General features: G+C 37.3%; 1 protein-coding gene across 3 annotated transcripts in view; it reads right to left on the reverse strand.

The window, feature by feature from the left end:
- The window catches only part of PLA2G4A (phospholipase A2 group IVA), a 147,296-nt gene that overhangs the window by 86,851 nt on the left and 42,082 nt on the right, over positions 1-18,363 (reverse strand). For all 3 annotated transcript variants that reach the window (XM_039460258.2, XM_074389828.1, XM_074389827.1), the window contains one exon: positions 17,423-17,504. In XM_039460258.2, the coding sequence (XP_039316192.1) occupies positions 17,423-17,504 (82 nt within the window). The remainder of the gene's footprint in view (positions 1-17,422; positions 17,505-18,363) is intronic.

Raw genomic sequence — 18,363 nt, forward strand, 5'->3', positions numbered from 1 at the left:
ATGTTGACCGAGATGGTCTCAATCTCCTGACCTTGTGATCCACCCGCCTCGGCCTCCCAAAGTGCTGGGATTACAGGTGTGAGCCACCACACCCGACCCAAAAAGGTTTTTTGAATAGATGTCATCAACAATAGCTATAGTCATCAAAAAACTTAATCAATGCCCTTCACCTAATTGTTCAGTATTGCTGCTGGTTCTTGATGGGATCTTCAGCTTCTTTGAATGCAGGCATACATTTGGTGGTGGTTATTGAAAAATGGGAGGGTCTACAAATGAAGTACCAGCATTGAGACTGTCTTTAATTTTCTGGCGTGGACCTTATACATCATTGGTCAAGAGCAGTGGGGCAAAAGTGAGAGGGCAGGACAAATGCTCAGGGTCACTGAAAAAACACACACCCCTGACCCTCCCAAGACCCGTTATCAGCATAGCTGCAGCAGAACTAAGGGCTTGCAATTTTTTTTTTTTTTTTTTGAGACGGAGTTTCGCCCTTGTTACCCAGGCTGGAGTGCAATGGCGCGATCTCGGCTCACCGCAACCTCCGCCTCCTGGGCTCAGGCAGTTCTCCTGCCTCAGCCTCCTGAGTAGCTGGGATTACAGGCACACACCACCACGCCCAGCTGATTTTTTGCACTTTTAGTAGAGACGGGGTTTCACCATGTTGACCAGGATGGTCTCGATCTCTCGACCTCGTGATCCACCCGCCTCGGCCTCCCAAAGTGCTGGGACTACAGGGTTGAGCCACCGCGCCCGGCGGGCTTGCAATTTTTAACAGGTAGTCTAGCTGACAATGACGCAGGTCACCTTCTGGTCACACTTTTGATTTCCTATTTTAGAGAAAAGGGAATAGCCAGTCATTGTCATTTCTAACTCAGTGCTTATCTCTCTCAGCAGGACCATGGAATACACATTAGAAAACAAAAAGATTGAGTGGAAAGGATGATAAGGCGGAATGGGACAGAGAAAAAGAGAACATGTCACAGGGTCCTTTATCACATTCTTTGGCTCTTTTCCTTGACCAGGTTTCTGCCGTATTACCAGTGCTCAGGGCTGCAAACCAGAAGTAAAACTCCATATGTAAAATAGCAGGTGGTAGAAAATCATCAAGAAAAAGATATAATTTTAAGGAGAATATTCAATGAATGCTGCAAATTATGTGTTAAAAAGCATAGCCCTAGATCATCTCATAGGGCCAGTTTTTTGTTTTTTTTTTTCCATAAGGCCAATGCTCTTTTTTTTTTTTTTTTAAAAACCATTTTCCAAGAAATAGTAGAAGAAAAAAAAAAGTCAAGCAAAAACCAACCTAGAATACAAGAAGTGTGTGGGCAGGGAAGGCATGCAGATGGTAAACATCATTCATTCATTCAACAAATATGTGAGTGTCGGGAACCAGATGCCAGGAATTGCTCACCCTCAAGCAGTTTAGCTTTGGTAGGGAGCCATATCCAAAACTGAAAATTCAGATTATGGAAGTGAGTCAAATGCTAATAGCCTAATTTTAGAGGCACGGTAAATTGAAGATAACCAGATACACTACCCCTGTGACTACTGACTCAGTCACCCAGATTACTGCACACAAATAAGCTCAAATCGTAGGTGGGGAAATTGCCTTTTCAGATTTGATCTTTACTTGAATCTTTGAGAAAGAGGTGGGTGAGGTCTTCTTGGGCCAAATAAGAAAGAGCAAGATGCAAGTGAAGTTCCTTGGAAGGCACCAGATAGGAAGAGGAAGGGACAAATTGAAGCAGCATGAGTCAAACCATCATCTACCCATCTTCTCAGCCACATCAGACTCTCAGCGGGTCCTATGTTTTAACGAATTCTAATTCTGACAAAATGATAAAGAAAATACCATAAAAACAAGATGCCTACCTCATGTTCATATGTTAAGAGATCCACAGACTTTGTTTAAAAAATCAGAATCCAGTTTGATTGCTGTCACATTGGAATTTCATTATTTAATTTTAATTTTAAAGTAAGTCAGCTTTCTAAAATATATGTCAAGAGTGGCACTGTTTCTAATTTCTCCTCTTGCTTCTTTCGCAAGAGACTTCAGAGTGAAGATGTCAAAGGATGCTGGACCGTGGAAAACCACTGACAGCTCCAGACTGTCTGCATCAGCTCTAACCATTGTAAGCTAAGAAACATCTACAGCAGTGGTAGACAGGATAAAAAGAAGTTTTAAGAGGCTAGCTTAAAGGTGGATTACAGTAATGACATAGCTCAGATTCTTTGCATGATCTATAACCATCACTGGCATGGTAGCGAACCGAGTTAGAAGATTTAAAAAAGAAGGCAGTCCACTTTGACAGTAAACACAACCCAATACTTGGGAGAAGTTTCAAGAAATGAATTAAAGAAAAAGTTAAATGTAGAATTTGTTTTTTGCTGTACAGTATACTTATTTCATGACTTTGTAAATTAATGCCTATAGGGCAATTGGGTGTTGAGTCACTAACTCAGCCTCACCTTGCTTAGTTTCGGCCAAGCAGGTGGTGAAGCAAAAATCTAACACATGGGCAAAACCCCCTTTTAAGATCTCATCCTTTTATCTAAATCTTGACAAAACAAAAATGTCAGGGGTGGGGGATACAGATCTTTTATCTTCCCATAAAGTTGACGTGAAACTACATGTACCAGAAATAGCTTCAGAATTCCCAGGTTGTAAAACTTACTACCAAACTTCAGGACTTTAAGGAGCGCCTGCCTGAAGTCCTAACAGGCCCATCTCTCATTTCAGCTTTGTCCAAGTAATATATCGTGTGATTCATGAGCTCTTGGCAGCTTCTAAACTCCTCGTCTATTTTAAATATTCTCCATTTGCTTATTTCCCTTTCATCAGTAATAACTTAAACCTCTTGCTCGAACTAAAGATTACAAGTAATTAGTTACAATTCTTGTGATACATAGCAAAAAAAAAAAAAAGTCCTCCTAATGTGTAATCAAAATATTGTCACTCTAAATAGCTATAATACAATGACGGTGAGCTTAAAACAGTGTTTCCCCAAATGTAGCCCTTGAAATGCCTTCACAGACTCACCTGCAGTGCCTGCTAACAATGCAGAACCTCAGCACCTTTAATCATATTCTCCAGCATGGACCTGGAAATCTGCATTTTGACAACTTGGCCAGGTGATTCTTATGCACACATGTGAAGAACAGGGGCTTAAGGCATAATATTTCAAGGAACTAAAGAGCAATAGTATAATAACACCCACAGAAAAATTAGAAATATTTTGACACTAAGAAGGCAACAAAGTTACTGATCTTCTGTCAAAGAGTTATTCTGCCAATCGACTAGATTAAGCCCAATCCAGCCGTGTACTTCTATTTCTCTTCAGACATAAAATACATTTTCAAATGGCACATACAAATAAATCAAAGAATAAAGTAAATGTGGGTGTGTTCGTTGGCAAATCTCTTTAAGGTGATGGACTGATGTTCAAATGTTATGCTTCAATTATCACCAAAGCAGAAATGACTAAACTAGAAGCACTAAGACCAAAAATTAAATGAAAATTTGTTCAAAGAAATGCCTCTGAATGCTGTTCTCAGATGTGGTCATTTCTTTCCTACATTTATGACGTCGTAATATTGCTAATTACACATGGAGATCTTAGAGCAGTTTTATGATCGTTAACCTTTTCACTACCCATGTACTAAGCTGGCTGAGGTATGAGGTAGGAGTTAAGAGGCATTTGTTTTCCTGTGTAACCAATAGTCTCAGCATTATTTATTGGGAATGCCGCCTTTAACCCTTGCATTGCAGTATAAACTCTGCATTAATCAAGTGGTCATGTAACTAAGTTTCTGGACTTCCATTTGCCTGTTAGTCCATTAATCTATTCATTCAAGCTTGCATCTATACCATGCCAATACCAAACTGTCTTAATTGTAATATTTTTATAATAAATTATAATATCAGGTAGTCTAAATCCTGGAACATTGTTCAATATCTTCAGAATTATATTGGCAGTTACTTTATTTCCACACTTCAAAGACGTCAATTAATATCTTATGGTTCCTGTCTGTTTTGTTGAGAAATCCACTCTTGGTCTTTTGTTTTTCAGTATATTTTACTGTACAAAAAATACTCAGCCATTTTATTTTCAAATATTACTTTTGCCCTATTCTCTTTCTCTTCCCAGTGCTTTTTATCACGCCCCAGATATTTCTTATCTTTTTATTCTATAGTCTATTTCCTTATTTTGTCTTTTATGTTTCAATCTGGATATTTTCTATGGATCTATTTTTCAGTTCAGTAATTCCCTTTTTCATTGTTTTCAAACTATGGTAAAACCATCTACTGAGTTCTTAATTTGTTGTGTTTTTCAGTTTAAGATTTTTCCACTTGTTTTCCATGTATCTGGTTTCCCAGCAAAAGTCTTCCCATCTTAGCATCTATTTTCTTGAACATATTACTCTTAGTTATTTTAAGATCCATATCCAATATTTGTGGATCTATTTTTTTCTTGATCTTATTTTTGATACGTTCATATTCTGCAAGCCACTGAATATTTGTGATTCAGCCGATCTCTGACCGAATGCCTGACCTTTATGACAAATTATGGAAGAGCTAATCTACCCCACAGATGGCCACTTTATTCTGTGGCAGGCAGAGAGAGTAGGACAGTTATCCTCTATTTATTTGAAAAAAAGCATTTGACTTCATTTTCTGTAAGGTCTAAGGTTCCCAACTTAGACTCAAGGTATTTCTCACACCCCTTTTAATTTGGTCTTTCTCATCTCCTTGTTTGTTTCCCCTTATGAGACTGTCAGTATCTCTTCAAGGTTTAAATGGTTCCAGTGCATTCCTTCATTTCCTCAAGGCTATGAGGGGGAAGTAATGTAAACATGACAAATACGGGGTTCTTGATTCCATGTTAATATATAATCTATTGTTAAGTACTGTTCTGAAAGAGTTCAGTCCTGTTTACTCTGAATCAGTTCTGGATTTTCTTTAGCCCTCCTTTAGTTCTGCCTTGCACATAAATGTCAGCATCTCCCTAAGTGACATCTGTGAGCCCTACCTCTACTCTGAGATCTTAAATCTGCTCTCAAATGCCTCAAAAATACCTTAAAAACCTTAGCGATCCCTCAAACTCAATATTTACAGAGTAAATTTATTTTCATCATTCTTTTCCTAATGCAAGACAAAAAATAGTATGAAACCAAAAAAATCTAAAAATAAAAACTTGCTATTTTTCCTCACTTTCCTACTTTAACGATGTCATCTTTTCTACCTGTCTGGATAGAAACATAAGAGTTATTATCTTTTCTTCAAAATTCACATATCCAGTCGGTCCCCAAGCTTTAGCTTTTCACTTCTAAAATGATGTTAACATCTGACTCCTTCATTTCATTCAACATAATTGCCCCAATGCAACTAACCACCGCCTCTTACCTAGACTATTACCATGATCTCTTAGTTGCTTATTTTCAAGCCGCCTTCTATAATGCAACCACAACTGTTCTGAAACACACTTCTGACCTTCAGCGCCTACCAAGTCAGGACTAAATATGGTGAGAAAGACTTAAAGGCTCCCTCCCCACCCCTCATCAAGCCCAAGGTTTCCCTTCTAGTCAGTGACCCTTCTCAGCCATACACTGGAACATCACTCTATGGCAAAGAAGCATCTTTGGAATCTGCACATTTCAAACATCCCACACAGTCATACTGATGGCGGAAATATCCATTCTATCTCACAGAACATTGCAGAACAACTTTTACTCGTACATCTTGTTATGTTTTCTTTTGACGTTTTAGCTGATAACTACAGTTTATTCAAATCGTTCTTGTCCTAAGACTATCCAAGATAAGGGTCCAAAACTGAACAGTTAAGGAATGTGGGGATGAGATGTTCTCTCCATTCTCTCCTTATCTAGTCCCCGCTTCCCTAGTCAACTAGCTGCTTTGTTTTCCTACTGGGTGAAACTGGCAACTGTAAATCCTGTTCCCCAGAGGTTTTATCTACATACATCTGCCAACGACCTGCTGATTAGCTATGATTATTTCCATTAGAGGTGAAGAAATTGAGACTCAGAGGCATTTAGTAAGTGGAACAAGTTCATTCAGAGACAGAGTTTTAACCCAGTCTTTCTGAAGCCAGAGCTCTTGCTCAGTCAGATATTCTAATACTAACAACTTCTACCTCTTTTTGTCTCTATGAAACTATCAACTCCATGATGGCAGTGACCACAACCTTCCTATTCACTCCTGTATCTAAGAGTCTTACATAAAGTCCGATACATAGGAACATGATAAACATGACTAAAGGAATGAACGATGGCCTAACCCTGAGTCACACGTTGGAACAGGTGACCTTTATCACAGGCACACCAGTCTCCACTCAAGCTTCATTTTACTCTTTGGTAACAGGTCTCAAACCTCCTGATGTTTATCCCCAACTGTGTATTTGGATCTTAATATAAATCAATGTCAATCATTTCTTCCAAGTGTATTTGTAACTAACCTTTATTTCTAACTATTAAATTTATATTAAAAAAAAAAACCTGAGCCTCACCTTACCTCCCTTCATAATAACTCCAAGGAACAGGCAGAGTGCCACAGGACTTGTTCACATGTAGCAGCCCCTGCTCCCTCCAAAAAGAGCTCAAAATCAGAATTGTTATGGCTATAGATGCTGAAAGACAATTCTTGGGAATTGCTGGAAGTGCAGAAGCTGGAAAAGTTAGTGAAGAATCCAATGTGGCTTAGTAAACAAAACGTGGGCAGTAATTCTGTGGGGAGAAAGGAGTAAAGCTCTCAGGACAACTTGAGCAGTCTAGGAGCGCAAGTAAGTACGGAACGCCTTTCCCTCGTTTGAAATGACAATGCAGTTTTATGAGCACTATGTTGAAATCCCTTGATTAGGCAGTCTCCAATTTAAGCCCTACATTCCATTTCCTTTTTTCTCATAGGCTGAAAATGTATAACATGACACTATCAGAAAGTGCCATCAGCCAAATGGATGTCATGAAGATCACGCAATAGCAGCCACTCACGATCGACTTGGCACATTGTGTACTAGCAATTGATTTAGCGGATTAATGAATAGTTAAATGACAGTTGGCATAAAATAAAAATGATTTATTGTAAAGATGTTGATGTTCAAGGGAAAAACATATGCCAAAACAACACAAAGAAGACCAAATGTAGATCTAAAACAGAACTGAAAGCGTCATTGCTGCCGGCCCTGTTATGTTACTTAAACCTCTATACCTTCTTGGAGGGAAACAAAAATATCTTTGTAATCTGTATCTATGCCTGGAATGTTTTAAACGTTTAGAATGTACAGATGTTTCTTGGAATCTTTCTAGATTGAATAGAAAGAGTAATTTTCCAGAAATTCTTATGTACCATAATAAAATACATTAATTTATTCATATTATTCATTTCAGCTATAAGGATTTAATTATATAGGAGTTCCACTTACTGTAGGCAAGAAAAATTCTTCTTTTTCATTTAAAAAAAGAGATTCTTAACCTTAACACTATTGCCATTTGGGGCCAAGTAGCTCTTGGCTCTGCGGTGCTGTCCCTGGCTGCTAGCTGCTAGACGTCAATACCAATACCCAATTTTGACAAAAATGTCTCTAGAATACCGCCCAATTTGCACCAGGGAGCAAAACTGTTTCCCACTTTAGAACCACTGCACTGAAGCCAGACGAAATTCCTGATATTTATTCACTGGCATAAATCATAAAACATAGCTAAGTTCTCTAAATAGTATATATTGGACAGATCATGTCAATCTCACTTTAAAAATCTTTCTTATGATTTTCTTTCCAAAACTGAAATGTCCCCCACCCATTCCATATATTAGAAGGCTACCTAAGTTATAAAGCCATCTAAAATCTACACTCAAGCTGTAAAGTCTGCTCTCATTGCCAACATTTTTCCAAAGGGTTATTTAAGCCCATTTCATCTTCCCACCTACACCACACACTGCTCACAGGCAAAGCTGCACAAATAAACATCAAAGTGAGGCAAGAGTTCCAGCCTCAACACCTAACAGCTCCGTGATTCTGGACTATATGCTTAACTAAACTTCCTCACCTGTAAAATGAAAATAAAGACAGTACCTATCTCATAGTATCACTGAAATGAATAAAGTATATATAATGTAAAGTCCTAAGAATTTTTGTTCATTTAACAAACACATTGTGCATACTATGCCAACATTTTATTTAATCTTCATAAATAATAGTATAATTATTACTCCCATTTAACAGTTGAAGAAACTGAGACATAAAATAGTTAAGTAACTTGTCCAAGTTCACATGGTTAATAAGTAGTAGAAGGGAGATTCGAACCCAAGCAAGCCAGTTCCAGAGTCCTTGCTTTAACCACTAAACCATGCTTCTTCATTGTTATAAACTACACACTACATAAAGTTATCCACAGTAGATACTATGATTATTTTTCTTGTAATTTTCAACGTAATAAATAAGTACCAACTACACAGCACATACTCAGCAATTATTGGTGTGGACATTAGTAAAGTCTTGTTGGAATAAGCTCTGGGTTATAATTCTTTAGTATTCCATTTCCAAAGTTAAAATCTCAAAGTTGTCCTTTCATTATGCATCTGGAAATTTGAATTATTCTTTTTTTTTTTTTTTTTTTTTTTTTTTTTTTTTTTGAGATGAAGTCTCGCTGTGTCACCCAGGCTGGAGTGCAATGATACAATCTCAGCTCACTGCAACCTCTGTCTCCCAGGTTCAAGAGATTTTCCTGCCTCAGCCTCCCAAGTAGCTGGGATTACAGGCATCCACCACCACATCCAGCTGATTTTTCTGTTTTTAGTAGAGATGGGGTTTCACCAGGTTGGCCAGGCTGCTCTCAAACTCCTGACCTCAGGTGATCCACTAGGCTTCCCAAAGTGCTGGGATTACAGGCATGAGCCACCCTGCCCGGTCCTTCGATCATTCTTATACATCTACTAAAAATAGTTTTGTCTGAAATTTTTTCTAAATTATTTCATTAAAGTACATTGATATATTAAGTGAGGAGTGAGAATGGAAAAGTGCATCCAAAGAGCCAGTAAAATTTACAAAGACCCTGAGACCACAGCTCAGCTAAGTTTAATTCATCCTTTCAGTCTGTACATTACCTAATTTTTATTTTTAAGAAAGACTGTATAACATTAAGATGTACTAAAATAACATACGGTAAGCATTTTCACATAAATGTTTAAATTTTTAGAGCAGCAGAGGTATTCTCTTAGACATAAAACTTTAAGAACATACTTTTCCTTGGTAAAGAATCACTTAGCCTCTGTTTAAATTTAATTCCATTAGACTTTAATCACATACTTTCTCTACAGAAGTGGCATATAGTTTTTGATCTTACTATGATATTCTAATATCATAGAATATTATTCACTGTATTCATCAGACCTAAAACCCATAAATACAAAAAAAAAAAAACTAATAAAGTATAGAGTCAAAAAGGATTAACTGTATTCATAAAACCACTTAACAACTTTGTAAACTACCTGACATTCTAAACAGATAAGGAACGGTAGTGCCTTACTAACACATTATATTTCTCCACTACACAGAAAAGACAAGATAAGAGATGTGAGAGAGACGTGTATTATGAAATACTTTCCTCATCTTGAAATTATCTTCCACGAAAAGACCATTGGGAAATAATTTCATTATACTTAGAATTTTAAAATCTTGGGTGGATACTCTAAAACATTCCAAAACCATTAATAAACAAAAACTCATGTTCAGTCATAACCTTAAGACTGATACTAAAAAAATATTTATATCAGAACAGATATATTTTAGGGTTGCTGGTCTATACTTTAACCAAAGTGTAGACCAACAGCAATGCCATTTATAAAATATAAGATTTGAAAATCCATAATTTATGTAAAAAAGATTAATTAAATTCACTCAAAGGTGTAAAATTTCCTGTGCACTGAACCTCAGAAAAATCCTAGTTAGTGGTGGATAGAAATAACAGTCATTTATAATCTTTAAAAAGTGAAGTACAAAATTGTTTTTTTATGAAACATAAAAGGAAGCAATATCAAAAATAAAGTAATACTCACAAACTTTCATATATTTTATTCATTCATCCAATATTCCCTGAGATCTTACTATTATGCCAGACTTCAGAATTAAGCTTCCTTTTCTTTTTTTGGAGGGGAGGTAAGTCACAGGCCTTAGTCTTAACAGTGTGTTATTACACTCCCATGTGTCAGGTGTTACAAAGAAGTCTAGACAGCTGCCAAAGAGCACAGGAGTGAAATGTACCCAAGTGTTTTCAGAAGAGGCTTAACAATGGAGATAGCATTCTCCATTTTTTTCCCTCAAGCTGAGAAAGATGGGTCCAATAGTTTGCTCAACACAGGAATTCATAATGGGAACGTCTTGTCTCTACGGTGAAAAATTGAAAATTAGTCCAATGCACAGACTACCCAAAAGAACACTCTTGGTTCATACAAAGATGATGTTGAAGAAATAGTTTATTTTTATATTTGTGTTTGAAATAACTGTGATAAAAATAGGTCACACTTCTTGAGCACTTAATCTCTGTTAGGCATGTAAGGACGTTGCATGCATCAACTTGTTCAATGCTCACAAGATCTCCCAAGATGAAGGAGGGGAGAGACAGGAGAAGTAATCTGCCCAAGAACACAGGGCTCGTGGGTAGTCTGCCTTCTCCTTTCCTGGAGCTTCTAATCACCGTGAAATAGATTACCAAACAGATAATTACCAGATACTTTATTTTCATATTGATTCCTACATGCTCTTGTTGCTAAAGACTCTTAAAAGGTTAAATAGATAATGCTTTCCTACATACCCAACACCTTGCCTCTCATCCCAACATTTACAAATAGGCAAACTGAGTTCTAAGCTCCTTTTTCCCAGGGAATGATTAACACTTTGTACTGAGAGGTGGGACCTCTGGAAAGCATTAAGCTGGTCACCCTACGGGTGACGGGATTGAGGCTGCAGCTTTGGAAAGATGGTGACCCTTCCTGAAAATGCTATGCATTTGGGTTTTCTTTCATTTCTACAAGTTTTAGAAGCCTTTGTTTCTTGTACATGGTGCATGGCATGGTGACTACAGGATGGCCATGGAGTCTGAACTCTAAACACCATCACCCAGAGAACAACACTCAGATCTCCCTGGTGTGCTGTGTGATCGCTGGGGAAGACTGCTCCGAAAGGCATTTCAGCGCCTGCCAAAAAGTGGATGGCCAGAATCCATGAAGACAACATTTAACAGAAGGGTTGATGCCAGTGATGGCAAACAGCAGAGATTAAGCAAGCCCTACTCCTAATTTATAGGCAATTATAAATGCCTAGAATTCCTGTAGGACCTTGGTGAGAGGGAGATCACTGACAGTTCCCCCACCTTCTCCAGGGAATGAGGCTCAAAACAAAAATTAATGTGATTTGGAAAAATCATGTAAGAGGAAAGTTCATGGCTCTAAGCATGAATATAGAGACTATCCACACTGTTACACGGTGATGTGTTTGCATTTCTTCACAGGACCGCAAAGACATAAAGAGTAACATAGCACAATTTAAAAACAACTGAACATTTGCACATATTTACAGTAGCTACTTTCTATATAAGCATGTTGTCAAAATAAACTGTTAAACAACTTTCATAGTTATTTCATGAATATGCATCCCTCACATCACAAGGCCCACATCCGAACTGCTACTGACTCATCCTAGACAACACATCTCCACCTAAGGACAAGCAAAGGCACAACGGGTGCCTTCTTTCCTCAAGGCCAGAAGGCAGTACAAACTCAAGTTTTCCTAAGTCCCCACAAGAAAGTATGTGGTCTCAAACATTTGAAAACCTTTTTCATTCTGTTTGGAATCACCCTGGTTTTGTGTTTACATTCTCTGACAGTATGTGAAAGGTGAAAATGTAAACCTCCCTTTGGGAGAACAGCCATGTTTTCATTTACAGCAAGGATGTACCTAAACTTCATACAGTGAAACGTATTACACCACAAGTGTCCCACACTGGAACCAAAGCTCTTTGCAGGCGAGAATAAAACACTATTGTACCATGTGGCAGTGGTTAAAAGCAGGGTACCGCTAGGCGCCATGGCTCACGCCTATAATCCCAGCACTTTGGGAGGCCAAGGTGGGTGTCACAAGGTCAGGAGATCGAGATCATCCTGGACAACATGGTGAAACCCCGTCTCTACTGAAAATACAAAAATTAGCTGGGCGTGGTGGTGTGTGCCTGTAATCGCAGCTACTCAGGAGGCTGAGGCAGGAGAATCGCTTTAACCCAGGAGGTGGAGGTTGCAGTGAGTCGAGATTGTGCCATTGCACTCCAGCCTGGCGACAGAGTGAGATTCCATCTCCAAAAAAAAAAAAAAAGCAAGGTACCTAGAGTAGTGCTGCCTGGGTTCATAGATAGATCATAATATCACCCAATCACCAATTAAGCTCAAAGAGAATTATATATTAAACTACTTATGGAAGGTATCTATATGTAGAGGGAAAGACGATATTTGTTAATGTGTGTGTGCATAGTACATTTCATGCATTAATCGTTTGACTTGAAGTGAGCACTGTGACTTTTGAAACAACAAAAAATATACTCATTCTCATGGCTTGTAATCTGGTATTTTCATGATTTTAGTATAAAATAATTTCAGAATTTAATAATGCAATGGTGGTATTGTTTGTGTTTATGTCATTCTCATTGATAATGTAACAAGTCATGTAATTAAGCATCCTTTTATAAGAATTTCAAAAATAAACAGTATTAAGGTATTTGTGATTATTTCATTTTAAAAAAGTAAAATCAGCAAAAAAACAAAAGTCGTAAAATCTTTGTTCCATCATGGATTTTTAAAGTCTGTTCTGCTGAGAAGTCCTATAGATCTCAGGGTAAGCAAACATAAAATAGAAGAAATTGCCTAGAGCTTGTCTTTCAAAATGTGGTCTGCAATGTCTGCATCAGTTGTACATTAGAAATTTGGAATCTACTCCCCAAACCTACAGAATCAAAATCTGCCTTTTGAATAAGAACCTCCAGTGACTCATATGGACATTAAAATTTGAGGAGCACTGTTTGGGGAAGATTAAGTCCAGTCTTAGAACTGCAAATGGCACAACCCTTTAAAAATTAGAAACTTGATCCAAATCTTGCCAGGAGGTTATCAGAAATAGAATATCATTTACCTATAGACACAGACTTTTTGAATATTAAGAGCTTGACACTATGAAGAAAATCTTAAAGAAGCATATTAAGATATTAATCAATACGATCTTATAAAATTGGTTTAAGTACCATGAGTTCATACTTTTCCCAAGCATGTGTATTTTTATTAGAGTTTAAATGTGGACATTAAATACTGTTGTCACCTGAATACTTAAGTTAGATCCACCTGCAATCCTGTAACTGTTCTTAGAAGCTCTAATGTTTACGATGCTTATTCTGTAAAGAAAACGAGTTATGTGTCTAATAAAGGGACCAGACAGGGAAAGAATCCTCAGTGTATACATCCATAATTAGGATAGTTCTAAAACTCTAATATTCTGTGGTATTTTATCATTTAGAAGGCACTATGGCTTTTCTTATCTGATCTCATTGTAGGAAGTGAAACGGTTCGTTCTGAATTCTGAGTCTAGCCTCCATTATCAAACAGGATCTGTGTTTTCCCCAACACTTTCTAAAAGAAGCAGAAATTCAGTGAGCTGGCTATTGCCTTTGTGTCAGTTATTTTATTTGATTATAAAATGAGCTTTGTGGCCAGAGCTGTGTGTTCTGTTTCTTACAGGCACAAAGAAAATTCTGTGGCCAAATGAAATACTACTCCCACTGTACCCACTCTGCAAACGGATCTTCTGTTAAAAGAATGAAGGGACAATAGAGAATAGAGTTTAACACACCTTCACTCAAAATTTAGCACCTAACATGATGCTGACATGTAGCTTGTTATACAGCTCACCTACAACTTCCTGTAGGTTAGAGCTTAACATACATGCACGCAACATTTAGCATCTAACATTATGCTGACATGTAACTTGTTACATATCATGTCTACGATATCATGTAAACTTCCTATAAGTTTAAAAGTAAGAGTTACATTAATATTGCCTAATTAATGCAAGCTACTTAATTCAAGGATAAGAATAGAGCAATGATTTTGAGTCAGGTGTAAATGTGAACTCCAGATGGCCTCTCCCTATGAACCGCAAACATAAGAATGCAGGAGTCAGCACTGGAGAACTGGGTGTAAATGCTATATTTGAGTAATACTGAGAGTAGCAACCATGTCTGAGAAGGAACTGGCAGCTGTCTTATTCTTAGCTTGTCAATGCCCTCAAGTGAAAAAAAGGCATGAATGAGATGCTATAAATTAAAATGTCATCTCTGACCCTTCAAAAGACAGTTCTCTGGGTGTTGCTGATTTTATTCTGATGTTTTAACAATGCAGAAACATATTTCTAAATGTAGCTAGTTAAGGTAGTATGATTTATCAAAGGACAAAATAAAAAACAGATATAACCTTAGTATTACCTTCTTTAAAAGGAGATACGACTGTTTTACCAAGAATTAACTATTTGATTTTTGATTTGTCTTAGCACCCTTGAGAAGGCCCTCACACACACACACACAAGGCAGAAAACTCCAACAGAGTAATCTGTCATTCTTCTTTAACAAGATGTAGAATTTTATGGAACTCTACCTTTTAAATAAATGCAGACACTGTGAATGACAAAAGAGGATGTAGTGTTCTGTGATCCTGGTCTTTGCGGATTTTAGGACTTTTAAAAATAGTTCTTACAGTTCTATTCTTGTCTATGTTTAAAGAACTGCTATATACAAACACCCCAAATTCAGCTACTTGGTAATTTGTATAGATTAAGCTCTCCAAGCAGTATCATCAAAACTCCTCTCAGAAAAGTGAAGGCTAATATCTGTGTCTTTTCTCACTAGAATCTCCTACAGCTTCTCAAAAATAAAGTGGTTAGCACTGTATATCATCTATTCACTTTTCCCTAGTAATTTTATCATTAAATTTATGTCTCTAAAACTCCTTTTTCTTTCTGTCTCTTTCTGACTCCTGTAAACTCATTAAGGTGATAGAAAGGGTTGGCAAAAACTCCCTCCCCACTAAATCAATATGTAATAATTTAATAAAATCCTATTACAAATGCTGAATAATAATTCTAACAGAATGCTATAACACTGTCCTTTCTCCCACAGCAATGAATCTTCAGTGGCCATTCCTTCCATGGGTCCTTCAGTTTAAAAAGGAAGCTTCTAAAACTAAGAGTCTAATCTGTGTTACGTACACTGTAGGGACCCAAAATCTAAATGTTCCCTGTCCCAGGAGATGAATTAATGTCTTATGTTCATTCTTTTAGTAATATTATCAATATCAATTCACAGAGATTTAAAATAAAACTTTCAGCATTACGTTTTTCCCTATTCTAATTATAATAAATAATCATTGCCAAAGTGCCTGGGCCTACCGGGAGAAGTTGCTGGAAAATCAAATCCACACCAGTTGAAAGAGACTCATGGAGTATAGAGTCTGAACTGAGTTAGACTTATCTTAAGCACAAAAACAGCCATTGTCTTTACACAACAGAACTCTGGATTGATTAAAAAAAAAAAAAAAAAAGGTTGCTGCTGCTTTATCTAAGAGATAATAACTGTATTTTTAAAAGTCAAATCAGCTATGTCTTTTGCATGCCTGACAAGTTACTGACATAAAAGTTAGTTGAATTAAGAGTGGCCTTTCCATTTTCCAACTCACAGTGTGACCTCTTCGGTTGTAAAACCCACGCCTTTTCTTAAGAGTATCGTGGGTAATAGTCTCTAAATACAGCTTCTAATGAGGCTTCTCTTTCACAGGGGCCTTTCTTTCAGTAAATTCTCATATAAAATGGTGAAAATGAAAAGAATTGTAAAAAGCAAAATAAGAATAACGTCAGAAAAATATTAATAAAGGGGTGATAATGGGTTAAACTGCAGTCTGAGATAAAATTTAGGATGTAAACCTCTGGTTGAGGCTAGTTTTGACGAAATTTCCATTGCTTTCCTCACCTGTCATGAAAACCACGGCTCAGCCAAAACTCTTGCCATTAGCTTCTACCTAACAATCCTCTCCTTGCTTCTGACATTTACCACCTTCCTGAACTCTCCTCATTCACTGATGGTATGAACCTTGAGCTCACATTCTTTCTTTCCTTAGTAACTAACTCCTCCTCCTCTACTGGCATTTTCACTGCCATTTCAACAAGGTGAAGTCCCTCCTATTCTTTGGGGGAAAAAAAAGAAACAAGGAAAAGTGATTCTCCACATTCCTCTCCAATATATTTAATATACTATAATCAGAACATTTAGAAAAATAAAATTTCAGTTATGGGACTTACTACTCAGGTGCCACCAAATTCTTCCCATTGCATTTATGATAAAATCTGAGTCCTACATCTGTCTGATTAGGACTTACCATCCTAGTCTCATCTGCCCCTCCACCTCCACCTCTGTTACCTATTCTCTAGGAATGCTGGGTGTGTTCCAGATCCTCGCAAGCATTCTGGCCTTTTTTTGCCTTGGACCATGCTGTTTCCTCTGCCTGGGACTTCTTGCTCTCATCGCCAAGATACTTTTCCTTCAGGTACCAGTTTACATGTTATTTGGCCTGGGAACCCTACCTTGTTTCCTGGTCGATATGTTGCAATCTCTGTTCTTTTTCCAAAAAGACTGCTTTTGAGATTTAAATAATCCATTCCCATAGCAACAATCTAAGACCTTAACAAATCTAAGGTGTTATTAAATCTAGGATGTTATCAAATCCATCGTCATAATATTTATTTGTATTCATTATTCTTGTTATTCCCACCTGCATGAATTCCAACCATTTAAATAATAAGATTCCAAAGGGAAAACAGCCTTTTTTAAAACCGTGAAGAAAGATACTCTCAACAAGTTAATTCAGCATTATTTGCAGGCTGTGGTTGGCATCATTTCAGTCTGTCCTATAACAATCTCTATGGCTATTGCATACAAAATAAATACACTCAAAGGCATAAGAATAAGAGAAAAACTACATTTTAATAATTCTAAATGCATAATACCTCACAGAGGCAGCTTATTTAAAGTCTTTACTTAGTACTCTTTTAGAAGCAGAATTTAAAATTTTTTTTTTTGAATTCCCAAGATGTGTATGTCACAAGAAAATCATCTGGTCTGACTCCAAGTGATCTCGGCTAATTTAAGACTCAGGCAAAATGTTATTCTGACAGATAGCATCAGAGAACTATTGAAAATGTTATTCAAAGGTCTAGGCAAACATAACCACATTTGAAGAAGGCAGAACCTCTGATTTGTCAAGGAATTCAAGCAATGAAAGAGTGAACCATGGTTACACATGTTCAACAGCAAAGCAAATAAGGGAACTTACGCATGTCACCAAAGGCCCCCTTTGTCACTTTCGTTGCACGTAACACCACCACCGTAAACTTGTGGGAATACTGGTGCTCCACCTGGAAATAAAATGGCAGTAAATTTAAAATAAGCTTCCAATATGGAACCTCATTTTTTCCTTGAGACTAATTAAAAATATTCTACTTTAAAACAAGTAGCATGCACACCAGAAACATTCTTTGATCCTAAGGCTGCTCCTCTTTTGACTCTACTCTCTCATCACGGAATCTCTGAGACGTTTAGATCGTGCCTTAAAATGTTGCTACAGCTTGACTATAAGCATTTCTTTGCAGTCCGGTTTACCAAGCGCTGGGTAAAAAATGTACAGCAGGACTGCACGTATTCTAGGAGCACAATTGGGCTTTGTACTCCTTAACTAGGAAGCCCTGGCTTGTAGAGGTGAACTCAGAGCAAGATGTTTGAGGTTTGGTGGTGGTGGTTGTTGTTGTTCACTGAAGTAATCACTCAAAAGACTTTTCTGCACAACATTTCCAGGACAGCTTTCAAAATCCTATGGACCCAAGGCCATAACCAGCAAACTAACTGCACTAATTTTAATGCATTTGTTAGAAATCACATGCAAGAATATTAAAATTTGCTATCTGCCTAATAGCTTGCATAACACAGGAAATATTAACAGGTAGAGAACTTCATTAGACACTTTATCTAAATGGAAAACAGTAATCAAACAATCCTCACTAAAGCAGAATGAGGAAGTGGGAACTCACATAATTCTTGAAGCAGCTGAAAAGTTTACAAAGTCTTTATCTAAAACGGAAGCATTTCTTGTTTTAATCTTAGGAGAAGAGAGGTCCAACATGGCTGATCACTAGCACCTCAGGATTGTAGCCCCCAGTGAAAGCGCAGAGAGCAAGAGGACACCACACTTTCAGATGAATTTTTGTTGCTCACAGACCA

Source organism: Saimiri boliviensis, chromosome 19 (genome assembly GCF_048565385.1).
Source record: "Saimiri boliviensis isolate mSaiBol1 chromosome 19, mSaiBol1.pri, whole genome shotgun sequence".
NCBI classification, from domain to species: domain Eukaryota; kingdom Metazoa; phylum Chordata; class Mammalia; order Primates; family Cebidae; genus Saimiri; species Saimiri boliviensis.